General features: G+C 40.0%; 2 protein-coding genes across 2 annotated transcripts in view; one reads left to right on the plus strand and one right to left on the minus strand.

The window, feature by feature from the left end:
- Nucleotides 1–2,361, plus strand: part of mettl24 (methyltransferase like 24) — a 35,565-nt gene extending 33,204 nt beyond the window's left edge. The window contains exon 5 of the mRNA XM_075458911.1: nucleotides 1,019–2,361. Within this exon, the coding sequence (XP_075315026.1) occupies nucleotides 1,019–1,363 (345 nt within the window). The 3' untranslated portion in view covers nucleotides 1,364–2,361. The remainder of the gene's footprint in view (nucleotides 1–1,018) is intronic.
- Nucleotides 2,154–20,927, minus strand: cdc40 (cell division cycle 40 homolog (S. cerevisiae)). Its single transcript, XM_075458910.1, has 15 exons — nucleotides 20,718–20,927; nucleotides 20,205–20,291; nucleotides 17,394–17,523; nucleotides 17,203–17,289; nucleotides 16,933–17,072; nucleotides 16,383–16,479; nucleotides 15,941–16,080; nucleotides 14,948–15,022; nucleotides 13,066–13,111; nucleotides 11,703–11,804; nucleotides 10,388–10,503; nucleotides 9,160–9,293; nucleotides 6,471–6,547; nucleotides 3,345–3,489; nucleotides 2,154–2,719 (listed from the first exon to the last, which is right to left on the minus strand). Exons 1-15 carry the CDS (start codon nucleotides 20,904–20,906, stop codon nucleotides 2,542–2,544), a joined length of 1,743 nt encoding a protein of 580 aa, XP_075315025.1. The 5' UTR covers nucleotides 20,907–20,927; the 3' UTR covers nucleotides 2,154–2,541.
- Nucleotides 20,928–21,905: the final 978 nt, after the last annotated feature.

The following is a 21,905-nucleotide window of genomic DNA, read 5'->3' on the forward strand; positions in this document are numbered from 1 at the left end:
GTTAAAAAGACTTTTTGGACCAATCTCATATTAAGTGGAGAACTGTGTGCAAACTCATGAAATTGTCTGTAGAGGCTATATGGGGGGACAGATCTACTTCATTAATGCAGTAAGTACAGCTTGATTTAAGAATATCATTGATTACTTTGTATCTTGAATCCTAATTAAAGATACGTATGGGCACCTGATATCTTTTTGCACAAAATACATGTCTGATTTGCTGGCGCAGGCCATATTCAGAGCAAGCAAGAGGGAATGTTCCTGGAGAACCTAGCGGTTTGCATATCATGTGCATATATTCATCAAGAAAAAAAAAACATCTGATTCAAATTTTCTGATTAAGAATGTTTTGGGATTTATGTAGAGAATAGTTGTTTGGTACATTGAGTACCATCTTTTTCGTGGTTGGGAGAAGTCCTCATGCTAGGTTAAGCTAACAGACAGCTAGCTCAACATGGCCTATTATTTTACTATTCCTCCCGAACCACATGACAGCTGTCATATCCATCTGTACCATACATGCTGCTGTGGTGTCAGATGTTCTGTGTTTATTTGTAGAAATATTAGCTCTGAGTCTGGATATTTTCTCACAATAAATATTTTGACCTGAGAAAGTAAAGCACTGGTGGGCATAAAAGCCTGTGGGATATCACCTGCGTGACTTTTAAAATTCTTACGGTCAGGTATTGGACAGCTGAGAAGAAATGCAAGGCTCTGAAAATATGCACTAAGCTTTAAACATGCATGACTCCTTTCACATAAATATGACCTCGGGGTTCCATTAACATTCATCTTATGATGCATTATTTTCCTGCTCCATAACAGCAAGCCTTGTCAGGCAGCTGCTTCGCTCAATCCATCATCTGCATTACAGCAAGAACAGAAGCCAAGCTTCACTTATTCCTTTTCATCTTTTAATAGCTTTTGCATTCAGTAATTCCACGCGATTCAGTGTGATTTTCGGGCTAAATTAGAAGTCATTCATTACGTGCATCTTTCTCTTTTTTCCCCATTCTAGCTGGATGTACTGAAAGCAGACATGGAGAGTGCAGAATGGAAGATTCTGGAGAATTTGGTCCTGGAGGGAGTATTGGACTCAGTGGGGCAGCTGCTGTTGGAGATTCACCTGCACTGGGCTGGTTTTGAGGTGGGCGGCGACGACCCATCTGTGGTGCGGTACTGGTACAGCCTGCTCAAGGAGCTCGAACGCGCCAAATTCCACCTGTTCCATGTCCACAGCGACCCAGCCAAACCTCATCTGTTTCTTCATAAAAATGTTCTCAATGCCAGCAGTGTTTACACCTTGAGCTGGGTGAACACGAAGTGGAAGCCTTCAAGGGTGCGAGACAAACATAAAAAGTAACTGTTAACCTGACTTTAATAGCTTATTGATGGAAATGTTACGAGTCGAAGCACAAATTCGCTCGAGTTTGCAGCTGGCCTCAAAGACTCCACTACTATCTGCCAGGATCTTTTTACAAAGCTCCTTGCCACAACTTATCCTGCTGCTCACCATCTCCTTGCCTGAAATGACCTCAGTGGTGTGGAGGGCCACTCACTGCCTCCAGAGCTCTGTGTTCCTCCTCATAGTGGCTGAATTGTTGGCTGCAGGTCAGCCTGACTCATAGTCACCATCATCAAAGCATGAGCCTGGCCCAGAGGCAGAGTCACAGCTGATGTTAAAACAGCCAAGGCAGCTCATAATGTAGCATTTGAATTAATGCACGATGTAAAAAGGGGGAAGTAGATGAAATATGCTGCTTCTCTGGGAGTAAGTGAATATTTTAGGGAAATCATTTGAGCTACTTACACTAAATCACCTATAAAGCCTTTATAATTGTCATTTTTTATTGTTTTAATTTTTAAAAAAAAGTGATCCTTAAGAGCTGCACAAAAATGCAATATTCTTTCTTTTCCCAAGCTCCAACTTTCCACCAAGTGAATTTCAGCTTGCGTCTCGCTCACAGCTAAAGAAGCATCATCTGTATTGCACAAGAACATCATCAACTTGTCATGAAAATGTTGCACTGAGCCGACAACCTAAAAATAGTAAACACAGTCAATTTTTTTAACTAATTTTCTTCTCTGATTCTGTGTTGAAGTGTGGACGAAGAACCCCATTTTTTCCCAAGGAAACACTTTTTCTAAAAGAGTCATATTTTCAGAATGTTTATTTCCACAAAAAAATGGTCACGTGATTGAAATAACTTTTTAAACCAAGGATATTGAAAGCATACTTTACGGAACATTGTAAAATAAAATTAATAAACAAAAATGTTTTTTTTAAATGCCAAAGGACCCCTGTTTTTTTTTTATTGCTTTGGCAGTAGAGACAATGTTTAAAAGTTGCATGTGTTCATATTTGTACAGATATAAGACGTGGACACATTTTGAGCTCTCGTGACAGAATACAAAAATACACCTCTACAGTAAGACTGGATACCAGCCCTTTCACTCCAAAACAGTTTCATCGGGACAGTTCGGCACATTATATCTAAACATTATTTCTCCCCACAGACAGATGCAGGCTGCGGGATTGGTCTAATCCCAGAGTTTGATCTGTCCATCCCACCCGCAGGTGATGACCTTGGAGGTTTCGTGTGGATGCCATAGTGCGCTGATGCACACCTTGTCATGAGCCTTGATCCTGTGGTAGAGCTTGGTTGTTTTCCAGTCCCAAATATTCAGCTTTCCATCAGCGTCTCCCGACACCACGTAGCTGGAAGAGAGGAAGCGGTTCAGAAAGAAAAGGCGGAGGAGGATAAAATGATTAGCACTTTACTAAAATTGCATGAGTCTCTTCTTTATCTGCCAAAAGGTGGGTGTCAGAATTGGTGTTGTTTTTAAGTCTACTCAGAAGGTGCAAAGTTGCCATGGTTACTGAGGGGAAGTTGGTACACCTGCTCACAGATGTGGGTGGTGGTGGGTGAAAGGAGAGGAAAAATAAGTCCAAATGTCTGTATTGGCTAAAATTAGGAACTGCCTGGGCTCCTCGTGAAAGTTTTTACCTTAGATAACACCAAGTGTTTTTTTTTCACTCAGTTGCTCCTTAAATTGAGACATTTATAGGTCAGAATTAGATTATATGAGGTCAGCAGAGATATATACAGAGGATCTGTAAAAGAGTCTTATTTAGCCGCCCCCCCATAACTCATATTTTTCATGCTTTTCGTTTCACTTCTTATATTCTTAGATAAGTGGCACACAAATGGAAGAAAACTATTCTTTCCCTACATGTTGCATTGCAATGGCACATTGTCATTGTTACACACCTTTGATAAACTTAGTGAGCTTTGAGAATGGCCAATTCAAACTCCTGTAAGAGAAACAATGAAAAAGCTTACCTCATGTCAGGGGAGAAGTCCACTTGGCAGGCGTAGCCAGCAACCATGTGGCCTTTGAAGACTTTCTTTTTGTTTAGTCTGAAGCGGTTCTGGGCTCCAAAGATAAGAATCTGGTTGTCCATGGACTGGCAAGCCAGCCATTTACCTGGGATTAGAAACGAGCAATATGTAAACAAAGGGGAAATGTGATACCGCTGAGCACTTGAACAGCTTCAGTAAGACTTCTTTCAGAATGGACAAAAAAAATCTGTAGAAAACTTTAAAGGCACATACAGATAGAGCAGAAATTTGTGTAAACAGATGTAACACATCAAAGCTGCAAAAGTCAGCGCACAAAGTTTTAAATGACTTATTAGCTCAATAGTTGTTCTCATTTGCATGAGTCTGTGCAGGCAAAGGTTTAACAAGCAGCCCCTGGGATCTTTGAGGTAGTATTTTGATGCTCCCTGCCGCTGCAAGGCCGTGAACCCGACAGCGTAACAACTGAGTCTACAGGGACATTCAGTGGAGTCGAAATTTTTACAAGGTAATGGCAGAAGCATGGCTGAAGGACAAAATTCTTCAAAAAGAAAAAGGAAATAAAAAATTAACTTTGAACTTGGGTAGACAACAGTTTAAAAAAAACAAAAAAAAAACAAGTCCATTAACTCATCATAAAATTGAAGATATTGAGACAATTTAAGGAAGACTAAGAAGGGATTTTTCATCAGTTGCTGCTCTGTTATGATCCATTTTACACAGAGTTTCGGCTTTTGACAACTTGGCAATAAGAAGCAGCCCTTAGCTGTCAAAGCATTACACGACTCACTGCACTTCTTAACGCGAACATGATGGAAATTATTAATGTGAAATGAGAAAGAGATATGGTTTTGGGATGTGTGTGCCCTCCTCTTACGTTCTCTACGGCAAAACATCAGTGAAAAAGACACTATTGCCCACAAATGTCAAGTGTAATAGGCACAGGAGAATGAAAACAACTTGACCAATTTCACCAAAGCAGTTGGGATCTGACTCTTTCAGCGAGATGGGAAGAGACTGGATGCCATTTAGGCGTGAGACAAAACTGAATAGTCTCCCGCTGAGAACACATTCATTATTCACGCGCTGAAGAAAAACAAATCATGTTGGGACAAATAAGAACTGAGCCCAAAGGATGGAAGAAGAGTGCAGAGAAAACACGTGGAGAGCAAATTTAAGGGGGTGCAGATGAGGACAAAAGAGCTGAGTTTAATGGTATCTGAAGATGATGGGCTGCAACAGACACTTCTTGATTAAAAAGGAATGTCAGAACTGAAGAGAAAGATTGCTGTCTTGTGTTAATGTGATGCTAAAACAATATATACCGGTATATATAAAAAAAAGAAATACAAAACTGGTTCCTTCAGATCAGCGTTTGCTTAGCAAAGTAGGCTTAATGTTTTTCTGCATCACATATCTGCATAATCCTCATAAATGCCTTCATCACACATCTTAATCCTTACATGTTAAGTATCTGACGATATGTATATACATCCCAACTGTTGCACAATACCTGCATCTAGTCTATACAGTATAAAACAGAATGGTAATTTCAACATGCATGCGCTGAATAACAGAAGAACAGCCTGACATTTTGAGAGAAACTCATTCACCATCCTTGCCACAAGAGAGCAAATAAGAAGATCAATTGCACTTTCACTTCTGTATGTTAATTATGAGGCTACAACTAGGAGATGGTTTGCTTAGATTTGCAAAGGAAGAGAAGAAAGAAGGGGAACAGCAAGCATGGACCTGTCCAAACAAAATCCATCATCCACTACTAATAATGTCTTTAATTAATGCGTTAAAACCCGTACGTTTGTGCAAAGACTTCAAATAGTCCTATGGGTGAGTCTAATTTCCATTTGGCAAACAAACCCTCAGTTTCTTATGCTGTTTTTTTTTTTTTTTAACTTTTATTGAAGCTAATAAGCTCCTCTACACCAGGCTTTATAATAAAGGCTGAAGCTTCACAAAATGTTATCTACATCTGACTTGTGGCAAAGGCAAGAAAGCAAACGTGGTATTCTGGTGTCAAAATGTTCCTTAAACAAAATATGGCCTACATCATTTATGTCACTGTTAACTAACTTTATACATTCTATATAAATTACCTGTTAAAAACAACACAAACATGGCCAACACTGGAGAAAAGAGCTGAGACAACAGGTCAGGCATTGTTTGCACCAAGAGGCAACAGGCTAACATTCCATCTGCTAGAATTGTGTAAATTGTTAAAAAAAAAAGTTTTAAAATGGAGGGCTTATGGTGCACAGACAGGCCCCGAAATATCAGCAGCAAATTGAACGCAGAAACCCTCCATCCATTTACTATACCCTCTTTATCCTGCTCTGAGTCACAGGTGGCTGGAGCCTGTCCCAGCTGTCACTGGGTGAGAGGCAGGGTAAAACTTGGACAAGTTGCCAGCACATAACAGCGTGATTACAAGTTGGAACAAACAGCCAAGAAAAACCAGCAAGGACCACCTCCGAGGATCATTAGAACAAAACACAGGACATCACATGTCTGGGCCCAGAGTGAGAGAGAGGCAGCAAAGACAGGGAGCAGGATTCATTTGAAAAGTCCAGAGAAGACAGATTTTCTAATATAAATCCAATTCAACTGAAATAAATCTGATGGTACAAATACTGTACAGAGAAACTGCAGCACGCTAAAAGGTTTTGCTCTTACATTGTATAGATGTGCAAGCTTCAGAAACTATGAATTATTTTGCAATGGAATCGCATTAATATGAATACAAATGACATGCCGGACCAGACCCCCGATGTCCCTTTAAAACAACCAGATACAGACACCTTATCTGTGGAGTTACAAATTCATTATGAATTAAAGAAAAAAAGATTCAGAGTAAAAACAGTACCAGCTTTGGTATTGACAATGCCTGATGACATATATATATATATATCGATGCATGAACTGAAGTGGCTGCATGGAGCCTGGCCTGTTTTTTATTCCGTTGAGTAATGACCAACATTGGAAGGCATGACTATTTCAGTGTGGGAATGTAGTTCTGTGCTCGCTCGAGGCCTCTGAACTGCACGCTTGCCTGAGTGTTTGTGAGTGTTTTGCCGCGATTTGACTACCCACCGTTAGGAGAGAGCGTCACAGCTGGCATCGAATGCATACTGGGCTCAGCAATGTACTTGAAGTCCACAGGGATGTCCCTGAAAAAGGCACAAAGCATTGTGAATGCACATGAAGACGAGTTAAACAGTGGATGAGAGAACCAGTGCAGCCTGGAGGAAGACGACCTCAAAGGGAAACATTTGCAAATCCGTTGTTTGTTCTCCACTTCAGCAGCTTATGGCAGCTCAGCTGTGGAAAATAACAATACCACCATCGCAGCTACAGTATGTAAATAACACCCTGCCATCTGACATACGTTTTTGATGCTGCACCATGACGATGCCAACGGCCAATTATTCATCAATACCTTCTTTGCTCTTTAGCCCTGCCCCCCCACCCTTTCATACTCTGCCACATCTCTTTGCTCTGAGAGAGAAGGGAAACTTGGCTATTTGATCGTATGTTGTTTAAAACAGCCGATTCAAATTTACAGCACTTTGTGTATGTCTGCAAGCCAATTTGCTTGGTCCCTCGGCCTCCCTCTGCTTGTTTTCAACAAATATGTGCTGCCATTTCCTTAAATTAACACCATCTCTTTCTCATTCTGTGGTGAATAGCAGCTGGATCTAACTGAACACAGAGTTTGTACATGAATTCTTGAAAAAAGGGGGTTCCAAAAGCCAAAAAAAGAAGAAAGAAAAGGACATGATGAAATGACAACTGCACTCCCATGTGCGCATTAAAAACACTTGAATTGACGAATGCATCTAAAGTTGGACGCGAAGAAGGCCCCAGAGTTGTCTGAGCCAACGCCTGCAACAAGCCAAACTGAAGTCAGAAAAGATAACAGTCTGCACAGCTCCTCTTTCGAGTGCCACAAATAACAAGTAATGTGGAGAGAGATCCAACAGGAACAGAGGAAAAACGATCCCCCACCATGGACACCCATGAATAATAGATGGCTCGATTAAATGTCAATCAAATTTAAGAATAATGTTGGGAAACAAAAAAAAAAAAAGCATTTTCACAGACTTGGTGAATGTAGATCAGTTTTAAAGGCAGACATGAGGCAGTGAGACTGAAGTCACAAATCTAAATCGGTTGAGGAAATTAAACAGATGATCTTAGGAGGATGTCGAGAAACACAATTTGAATTAACAGCGTCTTAATTCAACTTTTTCTGTTAGAGTTCTGATGAAGTTGTGTCATCGTTATAGAGCAAATGTTTACATGTAGGATGGCAATAGAGGCAGCAGGAGCCACAATAAAAGTCACTCTGGAAACCTGCTAAAAGACGAGTTTCCTGACTTATATGCCAAAACAAAGCTGAAATAAACAAGAGAAATCGAGCCCTTGGAAGAGAGTACATTTTCTGTCCAACCTGCGTGATTCCATCGATGCCACCGCCATATTTCTTCTTTCTATCCTTTTTACTCCTCAGTCTATCAATATAACAAATGTCTCTCCAAGCCCACGCTTTCATTGCTCTTTGAATGTCTTTATGATCTAGAGCTAATTCCCTTTGTTGGCACAGTGTGGTACATTTTGTATTGATTGTAATCCTCCTCCAACGCAAACACAGACTCTGTTCCCTGTAGATAAACCTCTACTGCAGATAACGTCTACCCCTAAAACTTTTGAGTATGTGTGTGAAAACAAGGATAGAATCTGAATTCCATGTAGGCGTTTGCACCATGACGCGAATGGCTTGTAAATTTGCTGCCTCATAATCTTCTGTCCCCTCTAGCAATATCCTTGTTCTGGTTAATTCAGTTTACTGCTGCTACGTAACAGCTCAGACAAGAGGGTTAGCCCAAGCTATAGCCAGGTGGCATCCATGTGAAAAAGAGGGACAGTCAAGCTGCTTTTTGACCTGACAGACTGCTTGTTCGTTTACTCCCACGCTACACTAAAATAAGAGTGCCTGGGAGCCTCTTCTCCTGAGCCAATGTAGAAAATAGACTCATGGAAGTGGCTCCTTAGCAGCATGTTTTTCGGTCAACATTTTCTGTCCTCCAACTTTGATTTAAAGAGTGTAATCTCTCTTTCACAGACCCTGGAGGACAACAAGAAGGAAAAACTAGGAATATGTAAAAAATTTACCAAACAAATGAACGACCTTGAATGGACCCCCCCCCCCCCCCCCCTTCCAACAATTCCTGAGACGCTTTCTTTATCAGCTTGTCTTTAAATATTTATCATCTTTTATTAGCAAACAATAGGGCTTGTTTACCACCACAGGACGCCTTAGCTCATATGAAGGCCACTCATGGTGGTCTCAAACAAAGACCCCGGTAGGACACACTCAAGTAAGCTTGGGAAACACAAATCTAACATTATCTTGTTAGTACGATAACAAAGGAAGTTCTTGTTTGGGGCGATTTAAACCTGCGAGCCCTCACGCCAAATGTACCTTCCAAATCATTTATCTAGTTTTACTAATTCAGTTTCAATGCTATTTGAGTTTCGTCCCTTAGAGGGGGGAAAAAAGAAAATCCTGGAGTAAAAGATGAACGTTAGACTGTAACGGTTGCTATGACTCGATTAGAGTCATCTGGGTGCTAATGATGTGTACCATTTCATTAAAATATATTCACGGGAGCAAAGGGCAGACCAAGAATACCCATTTGTTAAAGACGGAACATGATCTACCATCATCAGCATTCTAAATGTTTCTAAATGTCTATTCTAGGACACAGAATGTACTTACCACTCCCAAACTCGAAGACTCTTGTCATCCGACGTACTGACAAATCTGCGATTCTCATCAACAAAGGTGATTGTGTTGACAGCACCCAGGTGGCGATCGTACTCCTGAACCACCTCACCTGTCCTGATGTCCCACTGACACACACACACACACAAACAAACAAACAAACAAACAAACAGGAGCAGAAAGCAAAACAGACAGAAAGAAGGTAAACACAATTATCTGTAACAAACAGGATTAATAAAATCGATTCCGAAAATTCAACGACGCAAGCGTCCCCGTCGGATTTCATATCGTTGTAAAATTGCTGATTACAAAAAAAAAAAAAAAAAAAAAAAAACAAGCAAAGAGAAGAATCATATGGCTGACTGCGGGAGACCCTCCAAGAGAGGAGCTTCAAACTGGGCCAGTGCTGTGAAACTGATGCAATGATGGTAATTAGCAATCAAACGGGCCTCGGCCTCAAATGTTAATATTTTGGGGAAAACGGCACGCACAAGTAATAAAAAAAATGTAAAGGAAACCACACAGAAGCCACACCCCAAGTAGCAAAGAAAAAGGATGCATTTGTGTCCCGTTCCATTTGTGCTCTCTTATTTAAATCTGACCCTCGGGGTAAACAGCCATCTGTGCTCAGAGCTCAGAGGAGATCTGCATGATTTAACACTAGTCCTGATTACCGTGCCAGGCTGTGATGACTACTGGTCATACCGACAATTGTGGGGCAGAGTTGTAGCCTGTTACATTTCTATCTACAAATATTAATATCAAATATAACAAGAAAACGACTATCAGAAAAGATATATAACTCTCCGTATAAGTCAGTGAATAGCCTATTGAATTCGGACTGCGAAAATAAATTCTTGTCCTCTATTTGTTCTCTCCATATGTTACTGCAGTATAAACCATAAATATATTGATAGAGGTTTAAGGTTACTTGTTCTAAAAACCTTTTACCTGATGGTGAGATAGGATTGTTTCCCAATTTTAAATCACAGATTGTTCTCTTCTCTTAGCCCCTTTTCTACCCTCGTATTGCCCATGATTAATGACTTGCTCTAGTCCTGTCAGCCAATGAACCATCGTGCAAATCACAAACAACTACACCCTAGCACCGCGAGATGAGACAGGAGTGTACTTCATGGTTCTGTGGGCACAGGCTGTGTACAGTTAAATTATTGTTTGCATCCGCTTGGTCAAAACGACTGGATCGCTTGCAGGGCTTTACCTGAACAATCTTTTTATCCGACATGCCGGCCACAAAAAGGCTCTGTTTTTCCTCGTCTGGGTTGAACTTGACGCAGTATGGCACCTTCCTGTTGGTGAAGCGGGAGATACACTGGCCTGTGGAGGGAGGCAAATTGAAAGTCACAGTTCTAGAATAATCGACAGTGGCTTTTAAGAAAGGCACACTCAAATTGTGCACAATTTAAGGACAGTCTGCAATTTTCAATGCCGTATTGCTCAGTCCCCACAGACGACTCTGTAAAACTGGAAATTTTGTTTTTACTTGAGCCTCTTCAGCAGAGGAGACTCATGGCAGAAATGCTACCTCCACAAAAGGCAAGAAACAAGACAAAAAAAAAAAAAAAAAGAGAAATTAAATGACCGGCATACCAGATGGTTTTACAGTTGCAACGATGGCTTGCATTCATTCATTCAGAACTTAAGTGCAACTGGGATAAATTGTTTCTTTTGTATCACTGCTATATATAGCAGCAGGAAAGACCTGCAGCAGCAAAACCGAAATTATATAAGAAGTAAGGAGTGAATTTCCTTTGTCAAATTCCAGACAGGAACTGGCACCCTGTGTTATCAACAAGTGGGGTATTTAACTCTTTTCTGCCCTCTGCTGGAGCAGCAATCTTGGACTCAAAAAGGGTGCAAAATAAAATGAATAGAGCCGAGTGGAAAGACCCAACATTTTTACACACCAAAAAAAAAAAAAAAAAAAAAAAAAATTTATGAGACATCACTCATTTGTTGTCTTTGATACTCTCAACTTCCTGTCTAGATGCAAACGTGACTAAATAAAGTATGATATTATTCTACTTAAAGGATGTTTGTGGTTAAAATGTTGAACAGTAGGTTGAATCTTTAGAACGCCATCACTGAGATATTTAAATACATATCAATAATGTCTAGAGCCGTTTTTTACAAAAACATTATAGAAAAATTTAAGGAGAAATACACAAAGAACAAGCAACACAAAGTTGCTCATACAGAAGGTAGGCTGTAATAGAAAAAGTATGCTGCCATAATCAAATTGTTTTTACTCCACATTGAGTTTGACTCAGTAACCAGTGATTTGAGCTGTAAAACTAACACATTCTGACAAGAAAATAAAAAAAAATCCATATTCCGAGGATTGTAAAACTGCTCCTACAAAGATTTTACGGTAAATGTCTGATATTTCTGGGCTGCTTTACATGTGTGACAAAGGATTAAGTGGAATTTTACTATGGGATACAGCTCCAATGATTCGGTCATTTTGAAGAGCCACAAAAGAAAAAAGGCTCACTGGTGTCAGAGGCAAAGCCTACCTGTCTCAGAGTCCCACAGTTTAAGGTAGCGGTCGTATGCAGCACTGAGGAACTGAGTCCCAGTGTTGTTGTAGCAAATGTCTCGCACTGCTTTGCTGTGACCTAAGACCAAGGAAATGTACACAGTTACTACAGACAAATAAACAAACAACTGCTCCAAAAATTCTCTCGTCATGTTATCAACTCTCCCCCAGCTGACTTCCCTTTAATATCCAAAGTCATTTAAAGGTATATGACATCTGGTTAAAAAAATAAATAAAATGCTTTGTAGGAAAGATGAACCGGGATGTAGGAGATGCGAGATACTGAATCTTTAAACGAGCCTTGAAAGGAAAGATAAAAACAGGAATTCCAAGCTTCACTGATCTTGTCAACAAATTTCTTTACTCATCTTTATCCCAATCGATCAAACCATTTTGCACCTTTTCATACAGTGTAGGTAATGTGACGTTCCTTTGGCCTCTGTGGGTGCAAACATCTCCCTTTTAAACCAGCTTGTGGAACGACACCGTTTCCACAGCGATAACAGATCTCACTGAAGCTTAGCGTCAGCTTGCTTGCGCCAACCTGGTTTGCTGGCAGACCAAAGGTATTGCTGCTGCTGCTGCAAAAAGCCTTGATGATGATATGTGTGTGTGTGTGTGTGCATACAGGATTGGAGATACTACAGAAAGCAATGCACGTAAACAAACGAATATCCCCCCCATGTCCAAGACTGACTTAAGACATGAAAATGTTACATATGATGATAGGACTACTTTTTCAATGCTTTCAGTGATACATTTTTTACAGGAGAGAGATATACATTAGACAGAGAAAAGGCAGTAAATCATACTTCATACGTGTACACACACATACATATTCCCTTTCTGATCATCACCACCTCGTCTTCATGTGTCCTGCCCTCCCTTACCCCCTGTACTCTTCGACCCATGGCTGCTGAATTATACATGTTCCATGAAGAAACTGACGAGCAGAACCACAGCTGCAAACAATCTTTATTCTGACAGCACGCTCTCTCTGGGAAGAGAAGAGGAGTGCCCTGCATGCATTAGCCTAACCCTCTCTCAGACCACATAGAATTTAATAAAAAAATAAATGAATAAATACATAATAAAAAAAAACACAGCTTTTCTGTCAGCGGTCAGCAGACATTGATGCTCCAGTAATGCTGAGCTTACAGTCTGCCACTGCTGGGTATTTCCCATAAGGCAGTCACCAGCAGATTTCATGTCAGCATGTTTGCTGATGAGCCATTGCTGTATGTTTTGAGCCTAAATAATCAATGTTTCACACAAAGAATGCTCTACACGTATCATTTTGTTTTGCTTAGAGATGCAGGACGAGACCTTTGTTCGCTTACCAATAAATGTCCGAATACACCTCCGCTCACCGTACACCTCCCACAGCTGTGGAGAAAATTGACAACGCATGAACACAGAATCACTACTGGGCAGGTGTGAGAATGTCATTGTGGGGAAACAAAACCTGATAGTAGACCAACTATTGGATATTTACTCCCAAACTGTTCTATACTATAACATTTGAACTCATTAAGACCTTTTTCTTAAAGCATTTTGATTCTAAAATCAAAGTAGCAGGTTGAAACATCAAATAAAACCTACAGAACTCAAACTTTGAGCATTTATTGTTGCTCAAAGTTTAAGTTTATTGTTGCCTGATACAACCACGTTGTATCAGGCTTGAAAAAGAAGTTTGCAAACATTGAAAACATTGGGCCTCATGCAAGAACCGTTCGTACGCACAGATTTGTTCTTAAGTCGTGCGTACGAGTGATTTAAGAGAATTTGCGCATTCACCAATCTTTTCGTATTTTACGTTTTCTTTCAGGTACAAACAGAATTTATGAATGATCCAGAGCTGTTGTAGGAGTTTCGTAAAATAGTCCGCTGTTATTCGAATCAAGTTTGCTTGACTAATGGATTGTATATTTAATTACTTTGAAGCAAACATAAATAAATATATACATTATACCCCATAATTATGCTGAAATTATTCTGTTTGACTTAAATGATGCACTAATTGAAGGTTCATTTGACTCTATAACAAGATCAATGGGAAGCGTAACCAGCGGCTGACTTGCTACTTTTGGATGCCTTAGCGCGTCAGGCTCTTGGAAGAGACCGTGTGGAGACAGACGAATGGCTGACATCGCGATTTAGATTGCCAAGGACTGTGCTGCTGCAAATATGCAACTTGCTAGAGCCACAACTCCAGAGAGAAACATGCCGATCAGACCCAATTCCACCACATGTCCAGGTCCTCACCACCCTTGGATTTTTGGCCATGGGAACATTTCAGAGGGAGATTGGAGACAGATCGGGGGTGTCCCAGTCCTCTGTGAGTCGTGTGCTCCCCTTGGTCATCAAAGCTCTCATCACTTTATCACCCATGGTACATCAAATTCCCACACACCGCTGTCCAACAAGTGCAAATTAAGAGGGACTTTCATGCCGTGGCTGGACTGCCAATCATAATCGGAGCAATGCACACATATATGCATCAAAACACCCGTGCTGTTGTGGAGCGCACTGAGCTGAAGGCCAGGTGGGTGTGTCTGGATACAGCGTTTATTTTCGTATTAAACCATTTATTTTCTATTTCGGTGACATTACGAACTGGAGCTGACACGGAATTAACAGCACTCGTAATTGCTTCCCATTTCTTCGGTTTAGCAGGTCCCGTAATTCCACTGCTGACACTGCTAAAAATGACAGATTTTCCTTTTTGGATCTCTGAAAGCAAAACTTCAGTCTCAGAGCCCGTAAAGTTGTTCTTTTTGCACCTTGATGCCATTTTCATAATCCAACACTTCCTGGCACAGGAGAGAGGAAGCACAGCTCCTAATATGGTATCATTTTGGGCGTGGAGTATGCAAATCTACTATCCTCGTGCACGTGCACTTAAATACGCACGGGTGGCATTCATCATTTATGCAGGTCGTTTACACACTTTTTCCAGAGTTAAGAGCGTTTGTTGAATCTGACGTGGCGTGTTCGTACGAGACCTTCGTACGAAAAAAGTGAGAGAAATTTAAAATAAAAATACGAAAATGTTCTTGCATGAGGCCCATTGTTCGAAACAACTGCACGTACACATGTCGCACTTGGTGGTCGCCATTAGCAGCCACCCCGTTGCACAACAGTAGGGTGATTACCCGCATCTTAGATAAAAAGTGACCAAAGTTGTGTTGCTTTTATTAACAACCTGATGCAATTACTTACTTTGATTTTACAGTCCATGGAGCAGGAGAGCAGCAGATGACCAGAATTGGGAAATAATCGGATACCGCTGACACCCTAGAAATAAACAGAGACATAATCTATTTTAATCTTGATTGCACTTGTTACAACGTCATCTCCTGACAATAGGTTTTCATATCAACCAAATTTCCAACTAACTACGACTTCCACAATTTTTTGTGCATGTTCGGACTGACATATTTTTGAGAGGTCATGATTTTTAATGTAGTGTCACATTTTTCAACAGTTTCAACGAGCCAATAGCTTAAAGACAAAAGCTAAATTACACTTTTTCATGTCACCACATGAACATATGTTGACCTGTCATTTTTTGGATGTTGCCGGGCTATTGCAACTGAAGAACCCTTCAGGTGACACAGCGTCTTAACCATAATGCACACAAGACAAACAGAGTGTGAGCAGAGCAGCCTCATCTTATGGTAACTTTCTCCAAATGTGAGAAAACTGGTGGTACCTCATGGGCCATTCTCCAATCATTATCTCACTTTCAAATGCTTATCTTTTGAACCTCCTTGTATTCTAAATTAGACTCGGAGGCTTTAACTTCCTACACAAAGCATAAATAAGCCAATTTAGAACTTGTGTGATTTCCTTCTCCCTGAAGCACACCGGAGGATCTAAGGCTTGAATCAGATCTTTCTTGGACTAACCAGGTGTTTGCCTTTATATCTGAATATTAAGATTGTCTTTTGAAAGAAACAGAATAACCTTTGATAAATTAAGGACGAACAGCTATATATGGCTAAATCATCATCTTATTGAAAAACACTTAGGATGCTTTTACTGGTTCCGTCCACATTTCTCACAAGGACTTCATAACGGAATATTCTGTCTATGCATAAACCTTCAGTGTGACAAACACATTTTTGTGTCTCAAATTATTTCAAAGAAAGAAATCACAGCAAACACAGATGCTACTCTGAGCGGAGTCGATGTATGAAACTTTACACTCACCTTGGTGTGTCCAGACCAGACATGGATCTGTTTCTTCGGTAGGTAACACTTGTCTGGAGCTTCTGCAGAACGCAGGTTAATGCCCACATCCTGCGGGACATGGAGGTATGACCTGCCCTGGTAGTCATACATGTCTTTGACTGTGGGGAGGACAAAGAGAGAGATCAAATTTGAGGTTAAAAAACCAATCCTGCAGCATTTTGGTGTAGAGCTAGGGGAGAGAGCTAGTTGCAACAAGAGTTTAAGAAAAATTACAAGATCAACAGTTCTCTGACAAGTGGAAAAGTAAGACTGTATCAAAAACTTATGGAGCTAAGCATGGCAGCTGCTGTTTCTATGTTCTGTTTACTTAAAGCTCTCAAAGCTAAATCTAATTTCAAACTTAAAATAAAAAGGTTAAGTGAATGCCATTTCCAAACAAAATGAAAGAAGGCCTCAGTACCATGGAGAATAGTCTTCTCTTCTGCAGGAGCATCCTCCTCATTCCTTCCCTTCTTCTGCCTTTTGGCAGTGATCTCATCCAGCTCCTTTTGCTCATCCTGTACAATAAAATTACCCAACACTTATCATTTTGTACATCGCTATATAGAAGGCAGACTGAACAAACTATGGTCAGGTTAAGTGTGATTATGAAAGGCAACAGAGTACAAGTGAAGTCTTTCGCAGTGTTTATAATTGTGCGGGTGGTGACTTCAGTCAATTGAAGCATATGTTACTTCTTACAACACTCAAATTGTGTTTTTAGAGATGCACTGTATGCAACATGATATAAAGGCTAAGAAAAAGTGAATGCTAAGGCAATCAGATGGATGATTTAAATGTGTTGGTAGAGCTGCCATACTGTGGCATACACTTATTTTTATGATCTTAACCTGGATGGTGTGGCAGTTTATTGTATTGCTTCAATATTAAGTAATCATCAGATATTATTTACATGGAGAACAATCCACAATATGTTAATATTTTACACAGCATTTTAAACTAAATATCACCTCTGACGGTTTGGCCACATCTTTCTCGTCCACATATTTCGCCCATGGACCAAGGAAATGATCAATTTTCCCTGCATCTCCGCCTTTGATTTTCCTCCTTTTTTCGGACTTCTTCCCACCGCTTTCGAACACAGTCAGGCCTGAAAGAAGAGCAGTAAGAAAAAACAGCAATTAGCTACACAAACAATGCTTCACACTACAGATATTTGAGTGCATAAATGATCTGAAGTAAGACGGAAACATAGGAAATGAATTACTGTTAATGATTACCTTTATTTTTCTCAGCCTCATCCACTGCACCAATGTAGCCACTAGATAAGGTTTGGTGTGTATCAACAGAAGGATCTAAAGCATAACCTATATACAGACAAGGTAGGATTGTATTATCATCAAAATTCAAATTGCTCAGTGCACTGGCTGCATCATTCGTGCCTATAGAAAAAATTCAAAGACAAGCTTACCATATGTGGAGAAGGTCCTCCTTTGCTGTTCAAACATAAAGTCATTGACGTGAGCAGGTTCTGCAAAGCCAGATAACATGTTCCTGGGGGCAGCCATTTGCTGGGTTTTAAAGGGGTTCACTGGTCCAAACTAAGAGAGAAAAATACAAATGTATTAATCAATAACAGATAAACTGTCATGGAGCCTCACAAGGAACTACTTTTTTAGCACAGGTCCTCTGGTTGATCTATATCTAAAAATTAGGACTTCAGTGGCAACCGTATTTGGGATGGACAGATGGTCAAAAAGAGCATTTTTGTTAACCCAGTGAAGATATTGATAATGTTACACAAAAACACGTCCCTAACAACCAGCTTGGCCAAATGTAACCTCACAAGCTGACAGGGTTTGTAATGTATGACGTCTTCCAAGGAGCAAATTCTTGGCCATAGTTGTTGTATCACTCATGATATCTGAGATATATATATATTAGTGGTGGGCATAGATTAATTTTTTTAATCTAGATTAATCTCACTGAAATCTTGAAATTAATCTAGATTAATCTAGATTAAAATGGCTCATTCAGGGGTCCGACAATCCGCGGCGTTCACGGAAACAGACGTGTAAACTTTGGTTCCTATCCAAACAATAGTCGTTTAATCCTGAGACTGTTGCAATTGCCGTGTCGAGTGCTTCAATACAATAGTGTAGTAACCCCAAGCATACCTTTCTCACTGCAATTAAGTTTTATTTCGGATTTATTTCGGATTTTATTTCGAATTTAGTTTATTTTCACAGCCGCCTCTGCTATTCCTGCTCTTCTCAGGTGTACCTAATGTAGTTTTACATAATTTGTAAAAGTGATGTATATCTTGTATAAAAAATTGTAAATAACAACATGTTTATTCGTGTTCCTTCCCTCTCTTTCCTCATGTTTTTTTCCGCGGGGGTGCTGCACAGCCGCGGGGCCTTTAAGAATTGAACATTCTAAATGTGACGTCACGAGCTACCAAAGCTACCAAAGCAAATTCTCAAGCGAAGCTTCTCCAGCGAGTCAGCGACCTCTGCTACCAGGTAGCGGAGGTCGCAACATTAGGGCAGACCAGTTTATTCACATGCATGGCTCCAGCAGTTTCTCTAGCTTCGCCAACTTCTCATATTCAGCACTTGTTGGGAGGGCCAGATGGTGCTGCTGTTGAGATAGCGTTGTGTGCAGTGCGTCTCTGTTGCGCCACACGCGCAGTATCCTCCCTGCGGCCACCATATTAGGAGCGCTGTCTGTTCCAACAGGGCAGATTTTGTCAACTATCCCCCACAGACAAGCGACCTCCATTAACTGCCTAGCACAGGCTTCTGCAAAGTAGCGTTCTTCTGTTTTAATCACACCTAACGGCAGACAAAGTACATCAGCCCACACCCGAGCTAAAATATCAAGGTAAAAGTCATCACAGTTTGCTTAGGCTACCTATTTTGACCCAGTTCCCAACCCAACTTTGAGAATAGATTAACGGCGATATTTTTTATATCGCCCGATAAGACTCTCAAATTATCGCAGCACGTTAACGCCGATAACGGCCCACCACTAATATATATATATATATATATGTTGTGCAAAAGTTCATTAAAGGATATTTCGCAGCAAGAATTTAAGATTATCAAAAATATACACAGTATAACCAAAAAAGGGTCACGGCCTGAATTTAGTTGGCCATGTCTAGATTCAGTAACATTGTGTGTCCAAAAACTTAGGTCAACTGACTACTTGAATATACTGTACCATCAGGTGTTTCAAAGGATTTCTGCTCAAACTGTTAAAGAGTGGTTCAGGTAACACGAAACATCACTTTTACACATAAATTGGCCACCGCAGAGGACATAACTTAACCCCACCAAAATGTTTGGGATGTGCTAGAGAGGCCTTTTGTTATTGATACACTACCGTGGTAACAAATGAAGTTGCGTGTCAGTGTAGGTATGATTGCTTTGACAGCTAAATTTCAATTTTTGTGTGTGTGTGAAATTTAATGATTAAACACGTGACTCTCAATGTCAATAATAAGTCCATGTGTTAGGTGTCATAGGTCATAACTAGATCTAAAGGACTCAAAAAAATGTAAGGCTTCTATGAGTTTCACAAAGGATTTATAATTAAATATCTAAATAATTTGAAAATTAGTCATTTACTTAGAATGAATATCTGGCCGACCAAGCAACCAGAAATCTTCAAGAATCCCCCCACGATTTCCAAGGTTCTGAAGTTAATTCTTGCAGCTTTTTACTGTCAAAATAGATGTAATACAAATGATAGGTACTCCAACTAAAGTAATACCACAAAAGTACAAGTTGCTGCTTACAATCACATGAGCAAAGATAAGGTTTTCTTGCATATCGTGCTCCAAAAAAAAACAGAGTATAACTATCTGGCAGTGCAGGACCAACAACCATGCATGGCCCAGACCAAAAAAAGAAGAACCTTTTTGCCATTTATGAAGTGTGGTGGTGGACATGCTGAGCTTGATTTTCTGCCTCAGGAATTGAGCAACTTGCAATCATTGATGTAAAATACTAATTCTGCATCATAGCAAAGAAAGCAATCCTATGGAAACTAGCAAGTCATCAAAGGAAAGTTTAAAAAATATCACTAATTAAGGAGATAGATACATAGACAGACATACAGATTCTTGCAATTTTCTTGCAAGCAAATTCTTCTCCCAAACAGTACTTACTACTGCATGACAACGTGAACCATATAGAATACGGTTTTGTTCAATACAGTAGCTGTAACATGTCCGATAATGCATAACGTTAGATCAACAACTCCCCACACTTACCTCGGGTGCAAACATGGTTTCAAATGTTGGGTTATAAACCACTTCTTTCAGAGAAGGGTCCAAGTGTACACCCGTCTCGACAGCCTCCTAACAGGAAAATATACAAAAGTAGATAAAGGGCTCAATTATATTTCTAACTGAGAAGCAACATATTATGTAACCAACAGAGCAATTTGAAAAGGGTTACTTAGTACTATGCTAAGGCGTTATAATGACAAACCTAACAAGTTTTACACTGCGTAATAAAGGTCATTAGGGTCAATGTTTCCAAGACAATTCCAGTAAACTTAAACTAACATGCATCACTGTAACTTACCCATTAACCACTAGCAAAATATAATGTTACCAACAAACGTGTACATTGAAACTCCGTGGACTTTTATTCTAAATGTTCCACTATTTGATGAAACTTATTTTTATCCTTATCTAAATACGTATCCAACCTACAATGATTTAACTTCAAAGTTAAGCTAACGTTAGCTAGCGTCTTTTGCTTAGCTTAGCTTAGCTTACCTTAACGGCAACCTCAGGGGCAGAATTGAGAGCCAAAGCCATTGTTTTTCCAGACTGCAACGGTTTGAGGTGAACCGTAGCGTCCGGGTCCATCGGGTCAACGTTCCCAGAATTGGTTTTGGATTCTGACTCATTTTCTGAGTCGGAATCGCTACCGTACGAAACGAGGGAAGCGATGGCGGCAGACATTTTGAATGTTGAATGTTGTGAATTCACCGGAAGAAGGAAGGCCGTACTTCCGTTTGAAAGAAAAAAAAGAACGTTTCTTTTACATATAAACACAAATATAAATTGTTTTAAAGCAAACAGTTTAAGGTGTGCCACTTGTCAACTTTTAATGGGATGCTTGTCATTGAGCTAGAATTTTTTTTTGTCAACCCGCAATTTTTGAATACATTTTAGATACAAAAAAAAAAAAAAAGCGAGGCTAAAAATGAAATATAAACTTACCAATCTGTAAAATATCTCAAATATGTGTGTAAAAGTAAACCTCAAAACGTTCTGTAGGTGACATTTGACATAACTTAAGAATAATAATAACAATAATTTAGGCAAATATAGCCTTTTGAAGATTTGGAATTGTAGCCTAGACCTTTATTAAACGGTCAAAATCATGCAATTGTATGCTTACATATTATGTGTTAACGAGTTACATATACACAGTTGCACACTTACAAAAAAAAAAAAGAGTAGAAAACAAACCAATATCTATTTTTGCACAAGTTTTCTGTCCATTAGTCTGACAGAAAACATGTATTTGAAGCAAAGTGGCCCGGTCTAAAAACTGACCAGTGTAATGAGAAAAAAGAAATACATCTTTGCCTGTGTTGTCTACATGTCCCAAATACAATAAACTTCCTCTTTGTACTGTACACTATTTTACTGGATTTATTCGTAATTTGGCCAATAAATAATCAACTCATGGGACTGGAGATTGACTTATAGTGTAATAAAATGCTTTTTTTATGCTCAGTGACGGCTGTGGTAAATACATCGCCGTCGTTCCCTGATAATCGATTGGACAGCAAATCACGACGGTTCGGGATAAGCGGCCAACACTGCAGGCGCACGCGCTGCTCGCGCGCCTCCCACGAGCACACATCAGCAGTGGACACTCTCTCTCGCCCCAACAATAGAGTGGTTCATACCATTATCACTGATGGACATGGGGACGCCCCTCTCTGAATA

This window comes from Odontesthes bonariensis, chromosome 24, assembly GCF_027942865.1.
Source record: "Odontesthes bonariensis isolate fOdoBon6 chromosome 24, fOdoBon6.hap1, whole genome shotgun sequence".
Classification (NCBI taxonomy): domain Eukaryota; kingdom Metazoa; phylum Chordata; class Actinopteri; order Atheriniformes; family Atherinopsidae; genus Odontesthes; species Odontesthes bonariensis.

Coding starts and splice junctions, on each gene's coding strand:
- cdc40 (XM_075458910.1), bottom strand. CDS start 20,906: ATGTCTGCCGCCATCGCTTCCCTCGTTTCGTACGGTAGCGATTCCGAC. Junction 6,548..9,159: donor AGTCTTCGAGTTTGGGAGTG/GTAAGTACATTC, acceptor TGCCTTTTTCAG/GGACATCCCTGTGGACTTCA. Junction 3,490..6,470: donor TGTGACGCTCTCTCCTAACG/GTGGGTAGTCAA, acceptor TTCTAATCCCAG/GTAAATGGCTGGCTTGCCAG.